Here is a 9,958-nt window from a genome sequence, read left to right on the forward strand (position 1 = left end):
GGTCAACATTCACACATTTTGAAATGTTTGAGCCCCCAACACAATGCCACACTCACCTCCATCGTATTGGGGTGGAGGAAATGATCTCACACATGGATATTTTGAAACATGAAAAATACATTCAAAGGTATCTGCCTGGCTAGACACCACTGGAGGTGCGAGAAAAAGTTTTCCATGTCGTTTGGGTGAGCTGACCCTCTATTAAGTGCTTTTCGCACAGTGATTCGGAGTTGTCATTTCAGCGTATCGATTTTTCGTTCATGGCTGCAAAGTGAATCACTAAAATAGTCACACAGGAAATGTAGGAAACAGGATGTAATTCGGGCTGTGGTGCAGCTCCACACGCACTTTAGTTTAGATTCACAGCAAATCACCTGGAAATGTGCTTACTCATCGGCTTACTATTTAATCAAATCCTGCCACAGCCACCTGTCCAGGGTCATAATGTTGTGTCATTTATTACCGAGGGCAGAGCACTCACTGACTGTTTGAACAAAAGATTCACGGTCATTTGGATATCATTCAAATAACCTAAAGACTGTGCACTATCTAATGCAAACACTGTGCCAGTCAGGCACCAGGGGAGAGACATTTGATATCATGTTTTATTTAACATGACTCATATTTTTTTTTAATGAAAAATATTATAATGAAAATACAAATACACCAATACACCCATCACACAGGTATCCTAGGTGGAAGTCCCCACATTACAGCTGATCATCCCCCTCTTCCCAATGTCTATATCATAAAACATGGTAATGAAAACAATATAGCTTCCTATAAATGCCTGAATGCGGGTGTATGAGTCATCTACTACGCTGACAGACGCACCTGTAGCTGCAAGTTACGCAAAATTTACTTCACTTTTCGTCCGAGTCATGTTTTTCATAATTTTACGTTACAAGGATTTTGTAGCATTTAAATGGTCCATAAGCGGTGAAAGATGTTTTGATGTTAGATGTGTAAAAGGCAACAGACCGTAAAATTGACAAAAAAACCTATTTGCATACTGAAGCAGAGCTGCCATTAAAAAACTTACAAAAATACATTCGTTTGTGGAAAATATAGGATGGAAAGCAGAGGGGGAAGAGTTCAGCACAAATATGCTTCATGAATATATTTTCAAAATAAGTAAATAAATGAGAAAGTAAATACATTAGGAGTGAACACAAAAATAATAAATTAATGAAAAAACGCTAATTAAAAGATAACATGGACTAAAAGTGACGTCAATTTGTGTCACATTGTTTAAGCTAAGTAATTGCTACAATTTGTTTTCATATATATTTTGTCATTAAAAGATGAGAGATGTGACCGGAAGCTGGAGGTCAGGAAGACACCAGGCTGATTCGACGGACTTCCCCTCCCTTACAAAACAAAATCAATATAACCTAATTAAAAATAGACAATGATGCGATAAAGGTGCATTTAATTACATTTGTATTTATTGAACCATTTATCTATCCAGTTTTGAATTTCGGCTGTTTTAGACCTCGATAATTGAGTGCTTTAAAGTAAAATGAAAATTCTTGAACGTGTAATTGTTAATAGAAAGACGCGTGAGCTATATTGGCGTTTAAACACTTTTTCAATTTGACACGTCACCGGGTCAGAGGTTGTTGCCCCATTTCAGCTCCACCTGTCCCACCTCCGCTGCTCCCCGGAGGACGTGCGTAACGCCGGATCCCAGGCGCTGTCCGTTGTGCTGAAATGAGATCGAGGCTGATGATGAATGAGGCGAACATCTGATGTGCGCGCCTGTTGCTTGTGCTTGCAAGTTTTCCCGGCGGATTGGGTGAGCATTACATAATTCATAAATTCCGAGTCGAATTTCATTAATTACCACTTTGCTGGCTCATCCAACACGCGTCCCCTTCCACTTGGGTGCGCGCGGCGGTAAGGTAAACACTGTGCAGCGTCACTTATGGGCGAGCGTTCATCCCCGATCCAACATCCTGCTCACCATGCGCGGCGCAAGCTCGCATCCTGATGTGGAGGTGATGTGTGGGTTTTGTGTGTGCGTGTGTGTGTGTGTGTGTGTGTGTGTGGTTTCTTCTCGGGCTGCTGCACAGCTGCTGCTTCTTTAAGAGCCACCGCCCGCCCCCCTCTCCTGTATTTTTAGCTGAGCCAGCCACTTCATTTGCTGGATAAGACAGACAGTTGTGTACCGTATGATCTCACTTAATCGTTTTAATAAATCAGATCTTATACTGCGGATTCGCCGTGGGCCCACAGCCAGCTATTCCCTGGATATGTCGTATCGGGGAGACATTTGTCCCGCCGCTGTCGGATGCTGAAACGCGCAGTCAGCCTGTGGATGCCTGATGTCCATTATGAAACGCAGTGCTGCACTGGGTGCCGAGAATGAGGCGCAGCTCTTTTGAGATCCGATGAATTACGAGAAATCCGTTTAGCTGCGAATTACTCCTTGACGGTCCAAGGTGGTCCAGCATCTTTCTCCTCAGCCCACCTGCTTCCTGTCTTCTCTTGGATTGTGGATAACAAGAAGGCTTCAAGACGGAGGGGGTGGTGGAGCATCGAGGAAAAAATAGGGGCAACATGAGAGAGCGGGACTTCATGCCCAATATGGAGCGGGGCAAACCTGCTACTTACACGGGGGACAAAAAGGCTAAGATGGCTGCTAAGACGAACAAGAAGTGGGTGAGATTAGCCACTGTTTTTGCATATGTGTTGTCCGTGTCCTTAGCAGCCATTATCCTGGCAATTTACTACAGCCTGATCTGGAAACCGACCAGCGCATCCTCTTCCGCGGGGAAGCCTGGAGTGCTCGGCGAGGTCACCCCCGTCGCAAACATCTCAACTAATATTTCCACGAGCATCAGCAATGGCACGGAGTTGAACTCTACACAGACATCTCTCAACGAGACCATGCAGGGCACAACCCTGCACAGTCGGGCGCTTCAGTGGGACGACAGAGCCGAGAGAGTGGCCGTGTCTCCGCGCGGTGCCGGAGCAGAGATTGCGCACACGCAGCCGGAGGAAGGACTGTACGCGTCTTCCCACGGTCACACAAGCGCGGAGGTATCGGACACTTTGGCTCGGCAGGCGCGCTCGTCTCAACCCCGGGCGAGCCACTACACCCCGTCAAGCACCAGGGAGTCCGGCGCCGCGTCCAACGAGGACGAGGACGAGAGGGAGGCGCGCAGACGGGACGACGCGGCGACAGGCGACCGCGCCACCGGTCCTCCGACCCCCGCGACGAGAGGAGACTGATCGGGCCCCGTCCCTCCAGAACCACACACCCCCCTCACACACATGGACTGACCCAACATTGGAGTGTTTTACAGACTCAAAGCCGCAGGTCGGATAACCCACAGGTCTTTAAAGTCATTCTGCAGAGCCTCGCACGGATGCTGAACTGCACATATTAACCATTATCTTGCTCTGAAATACCCCCAATGGCTATAAGAAAAAGAGGAGACCTCGCTTCTACAGTGAACACTGTTTTCCCTCCGACACCAACTATGCTTTTTTTTTCCTTTTTTTTTTTTGTTCTGTATGCCTTAAATCAATGTGTGACTCTCCTTTTACCTCGGACAGCATAACCTGCCTGTACGCGTGGACAACACTGGCATAGATATTTTTGTTAAATGAATAGGACACAGGCCCAAGAGATGCTTTTGGTTTTTGCAGGACATAAATGTGTCTCAGAGGCATACAGCGCTTAACATCACTGCCATTCACCGGCTGGTCTAAAAAAAATCAATACTGCATTTGATTGCATTTTAACATAGGCTGTTTTCTTGTCATGGATCAAACCTGGATTCAGAGTAGAAGAACCTGCGTTATTGAGTTATGCTCAGGTATGTGCATATAACCATGTAAATGTATTGTGTATTTGGTTATGTACATATATAGGGCAGGCATACATCTTTTTGGCCTAGATTAACTTTTAGTGTAATTAGATTTTTATTAAAGGTACAGTATGTATAATAGGTATAACTATATCACAAGGTACAAATAAACATCCTTAGAAAATGATTTATTTCTATGGTTTTATAGTAGAGCCGTGTGAATCAATCGCTGACATTATCCTGTATGTTACCGATATTTATTTATTCAGAACGGATATATATTCAAATAAATGTTAGGGTTTTTTTTCCTAACATCTTACCTTTTGTCCTGCAAAACGAAAAGTCAGGTTGAATTACGTCAGCTGAGGCTAATAGAGGGATGCATTATGTGCAAATCCCAGAACGTGCAAAGAGTTCACAGTTTATGGTCATTCTCGTGGTATGAACATTTAATCACATCTCAGTGGAAGGCCCTTTAAAACACCTGAATGTGCTGTCCAGTGTGTGAGCACAGCGACTATCTGCTCCTCGTGGTGGATAAAGAGGCATTCATCTTCCTCGTCGTCTGCCACGGTTCAGTCTCTGCAGCCCTCACTGAAATCTCTTCACACAGTCACATGTGGTGAACCATAAAGTGGAATAAGACCAAACACCCCGTGCAGCATGTGAGGGAGGCGTATCGATTTAAGAGGTCTGTTGTTGCACTGTACAAAACAGAGAGGAACACATTACACAATACCGCTTGGTGCTATTTTTGATCCAACTCTCTCTGAAAGAAGGGCTGTTTGCCTGAAAGGTTTGGATTCAATGCCGGCGGTGACAAGCATCATTCACTATCACACTGAAAATAAAACCGCTTGGTCTACGCTGAGCATCCCAACCCAGTCGGCAGAATAAATTCTGGCCGTGTAGGTTTCTGCAAACCCGAGGATGTGTTGAACCTTTGCACTTGATACATTGCAACTTTAAGTGTTTTATGTTCAGTTTTAAATGTTATGTTGTGATAATGCTGTGCTCATGGTCTGGTTAGGTTTAAGCAAAAAAAAGAAAACACTTGGTTAGGGTTAGGAAAAGATCGTGTTTTGGCTTACCTGTGTCTGTCGCGACAAATATGGTTGGTATGCAAATTGTCCCTATGTCTCTTTCTCCATTTTGTTGCCACTAGCACAGCTGGAAAATGTCACGACATCTCATTTTAAAAAATCCAGCGACCTCACTACAAACATGGCTGGAAATTGTCCTGATGACTCATTAACAATACCTCGTTTGGCGCTGCGTATTGTCCTGACATCTCGTCATGAATATCCAGCTTTGTTGTTCCTAACATGGCTGGAAAATGTGATGAGATGTCAGAAAAGCCTGAAACCAGGTCTTTTAATGAGCCATCGGGTCGTTTTCCAGCCATGTTTGTTGCAAAACCACTGGACCTGAAATTTATTGGCATTTATTATTAGTATTTGTTGCCACTGAAACAGCTGGGAAAAAGTCTTGACATTTGGTTTAAAGAAAATTCGCTGGTTTTGCTTCAAACATTGCTGCAAATCGTCCTGATGTATCATTAAAATGACCCGGCTTTCGGATGCATACTGTCCCTATGTCTTGTCAAGAAGCATTCAGCATTGTTACCTCCTAGGTCGCCTTGCCTTAATCTATCCATGGTTTGCAGAAACACACAATGCCAACCTTTTTGGGGGGGTGGGCTGAGCATCTAGTGCCTCGGTAACTGTTACACTGTGATGTAAGCAGTGCTGACATGCACTGTTGTGGCAATATGACAGATTTTCGGAACCAATGGTGGTGAGCTAAACAGGAAGTCGAAATTCATCAGGGGAAGACAGCACAAGGCACAACCATCCCCCATTGTCACAACACAAACCGTGTGTAGTGGAAAAATGTGACATACGGAGTGCGTAATGACAGGCCTGTCAATGCGTCTGTGGCCACTGTATCTAGGGCAGCCTTGACAGATGTGTTTGCAGTGCCTCTTATGGCTCCTTGTGATATATGACAGGGGTGATAACCGACCTATCGATGGAGGAGTTCATCAGTGCTGACACTTAGTGCTGGAAGCCACGTCAGAGTCAGGACACGGCATCTGACCCTGTGACTCTTGAACCCAGTCCCTGAGGCCGATGATTGCATCATCTGATGTGAAATCAGTCACGTGTTACAGCAGAACTCAGTACGGGATTTGTATGCCAGGCCTTGGCTCACATGGTTCCTTAAAAATGGATAAGGTTAAGAATACACTGTAATCATAAAATCATAAAGAAAATATGAAAGCCAGTTGTCATGGCTGCTTACCCTGCTCTTTTTGATGACACAATTGGTATTAAATGGTGGTAATTGCTGCTGTTCTGCTCACTTTAATGCCAGATTTGTCAAAAGAGGCTAAACAAATGTGCCATCATCCAAATCGAAAGCGAGACAATGTAAGACACGCTCAGATTTATACTGCTAATAACGGAAATGAAAATGCAGAGGAGGCTGAGCATGACAATGCATGAAGATCCCCAATCAGACAAATAAGATGCAGAGAAGTTCAACTGCCTAAGATTCTGCAATTTACGTCCTTCTGTCTTCTTCGTCCTCATTGAAAAACCCAGAGTCTATGAATATGCAAACATCTTTTCTTTCAAATGCCTTAAAAGCTTTACTTTACTTTGGATCTGCCTCACATTGCATTCACTCATAGATACAAGCAACCGAAAAAATTTTTTTTAATCAAGATCCATGCATTACTCGCGAAAAAAAAACACAAATGTTGGGAAAACGCCTTATCTCACAATGCTAAAGAATGTGAGAGGAAATTCCTGGATCCATCACTTCATCCGGATCTGCACCCAAAGATAAGAGGGTCTATTCTGGGCTGAGACCCATACCTCAACCAACCAACAAACAAAGAGACAGATACAGGCGAAAACATAACCTCCGTGGCAGAAGTAATAAACAAAACATACTTTGAATGGAGGGGGATGTTTAGTTCTGTTTTTCAGAAACTTGTCAAGCAGAGACTAGAAGGAGGACTCAGAAGCAGAGGGGCGAACGGTTCAGACAAGCTTTATTTCGGGACTAACTGTCCCCTCGTCAAAATGAGCGACAAATCAAACAGGCTTTTAAACACTTCCTGAACCTATGGGAGGAAAACAAGAACAAAAGAAAATAACAAAAAATCACTCTCACGAGGAAAACTAGGACTACTGTCTACACTGATCTAAATAGCAAAACTTCGTATGAAACATTAACAACAAAATTCACTCACCATGAGGAGAAACAAAAGGCTATCAAAATTAAACTGCACTGCACTAAGGCTGAAAAGGATGTAAAGAAAAGGCACTCCAACGGAGGCAAGCAAGGCAACAACACAATCTAGCTCCAAAAGGCTGACCAAAAAAATTACAAACAAAAAATCACTCTTTCTCAGAGGCGAACAGAAAATCAGGCACAAACTTGAAACTTGGCGTGGCACTGGCAAGACTTGGAGCGAAGGCTGGAGGTACACGAACAGTGACGAACAAATACTCTGGCGACGAGGACAGGGAAGACAAAGACTATATACACATGAGGTGGGATGACACAGGTGGAAACAATCAGGGATCAGGGGAGACGCCAGACTGGTGACACAGGAGGAAGGGCAAGTGACCTGAAACGAGAGGAGAGTTACTTTTCAAAATAAAACTGGAAATTCACAGGACAAAAACCAAAGACAGGACATCCCTCACCGCGGGTGTGACAAAACTACCTCTCCATCAGATTTGACAGGGGGGCATAAACTACAACTGAGCGACCTTTGCAACAAAGCCGGAGGAATCACAGGCCCTTTCAAAATCCCATTCTTTGCGCGAGGCGCCATCTCAAAAGTTATGAAATATTAACAGGATGCAATGATTGCAATGCAGTGAGAACAATATGAAGGCAGCGAACAATAGCTTTTCAATTAACAGAAGGGCAAAGTGTGGAGTCGTTTACGGTAAACAAAAGTGTAGCTGTCTGTGTGTGTGTGTGTGTATAGGAAGGTGTTGTGCTGTCACCTTTCACGGAGTTTGGTATTAATGTCGTCTCAAAACTTTTTGGAAAAACACATGGCGTTCATTTCGTGTCAGTGCTTTTTTTTGCAGTGCTGGGACACAGACACTAACTGTGAATATCTATGATATAGGTGATGAAGATTTACATTATACACATATTCATAGGGACACGTTAAAGACACACAGGGCATGGTATGGGTATGGTATTATATTCTGTGTAGATCTGTCAAAGTCGAAATGGTCTAAAATGGAAAACAGTACATGACTGGATCTGTGAGGTGTGACATCATGTCTGGCTTATTAAGAATTGTTGACAATTCAGCTTTTCTTTGGAATGTGAAGTGAATTCACAAGCTAGCAGCAGTTACGATCATTACGCAATGACAATACACCAGGGTTATAATAAATATATACTTTTATGCTGCAAAAACCTAAAACCCAAATAGGAATATTTCCATTTACATTCATTTGTGTTGTCTACAATGTCAAACCAATGATCGACATCCAGATGTGAATGAACACGTGTGTGTCTGCTTGGCTGAATTCCACATATTATATTTTTGTACATTTAAAAATCCCCCAAATTACAGCTTTGTCTACACTAACAGGCTTTCGAATTGGGTAATTAAATGACACTAAAGAAAAAGACTGACCGCAGATCAATATGTCAGACAGTACATGGACACCTTGTCAGCCCAGCCTCCTGTCTCCTGGCTGGGAACACACACACACACTTTCTCCTCGATCAGGGCAGCTGCTGAGGCGTGGCTGTTACATCCTGAGCCATGACAAGGCTGCGGGGATGACGCACACGCTCAGTGGGGACCGCCAACCTGCCGGCGTGAGGTGCTGTCAGGGTCGAAGGGCCGGGCCAGACCTCGCATCCACTTAACCTATATCCATCAACTGTAATGAAACACCTCCTCGAGAGTCAACTGTGACCTCACTTTGTTTAAAGGATGGCTAATGGAGGGCGCCATAAAACCAGGAAGAATATTTAAGCAATTCAGATTTTAGCTTATGTTAATTGAGAGAATTGATATAACTGTTATATCTGTCTGGAAATGACAAGGTCACAGCTAGAGATCCCTTAGCTTAGCTTAGCACAACAACGAGCAGCAAAGGAGAGCGGCTATCTTAGTTGTTCCTTAAGGCGACTAAGTCCGCCTGCCATCACCTCTGAAGCTCACTTATTAACACAGTATATCAAGGTTGTTCACTTTGTGTAACCTGACATGTATAATAGACAGGTTGTGGTTTTTACTGGGGGTTATGTGTTGGATAAATTCTTGGCCGGATGCAGTGACTTCCTGGAGGCTTATTGTCAGGTTGACGAGACACATGTTGCTAACACTCAGTAATGTATTATTATCTCTAAGGGGCAATTAGTAAGATAGTTGATTATTGAGTCTCATCATTAGGTTGTTAAATCCTGGCACTTGGGGTTTTTTGCAGCCCAACCTACGAACCTAAACCACACTTGTGTGTGTAGCACTGCACATGCTAACAGTTATCTGTAAAAAAGGATACATTCCCTATTTTGGATGATATCTAGCTGCTGCTGCTTCATGGTTTGTTAAATCATTTTGGCCAAAATTCTCTGCTGAATGTAACGTAATCCAAATATAATGATGAGTAAGCTCCAGAGGTGAGAGTCCGGCCATTTTTTACCTTTGGACAGAGCCAGACTGGCTTTGTGTCCCTGTTTATAGACTTTAAGCTATGCTAAAATAATCAAATCTATTGTGACTGTAGCTTCAAATTTACCAGACAAGTATGAGGATTTTTTTCATCCAACACATATTGCACTTTATTGTTTGAGCAATGTTTTACACTGATTCCAAAAGGAGAATTCTGCAGTGAAAAGTTCAAATTCACCCCGAGCATCATCATAGCCTGATTTAGTTTGGAGCATTGATTTGAGAGACGACTACTATTTCTCCAAGCCAAAAAATTCAAAACCCAGCACCAAACAACAAGTCTTTTGTTGCTCACACAAACAGGATCCTGTGTGATCTACGATGACAGGTCTTAGTACACAAGGCTTTAAAGCTCCTTTGACCAAAAATCTGAGCTCTGTTTTTGATTTTTTTTCTTTGTGAGGAAGGCGAG

The 9,958-nt window shown here is 43.4% G+C and overlaps 1 protein-coding gene across 1 annotated transcript; it reads left to right on the forward strand.

Moving 5' to 3' along the window:
* The first annotated feature begins 2,110 nt into the window (after positions 1-2,110).
* On the forward strand, positions 2,111-4,005 carry LOC115566333 (uncharacterized). Its single transcript, XM_030392168.1, has one exon. It carries the CDS (start codon positions 2,563-2,565, stop codon positions 3,235-3,237), a length of 675 nt encoding a protein of 224 aa, XP_030248028.1. The 5' UTR covers positions 2,111-2,562; the 3' UTR covers positions 3,238-4,005.
* The last annotated feature ends 5,953 nt before the right edge of the window (positions 4,006-9,958 follow it).

Source organism: Sparus aurata, chromosome 16, assembly GCF_900880675.1.
Source record: "Sparus aurata chromosome 16, fSpaAur1.1, whole genome shotgun sequence".
Taxonomy (NCBI): domain Eukaryota; kingdom Metazoa; phylum Chordata; class Actinopteri; order Spariformes; family Sparidae; genus Sparus; species Sparus aurata.

Coding starts and splice junctions, on each gene's coding strand:
- LOC115566333 (XM_030392168.1), top strand. CDS start 2,563: ATGAGAGAGCGGGACTTCATGCCCAATATGGAGCGGGGCAAACCTGCT.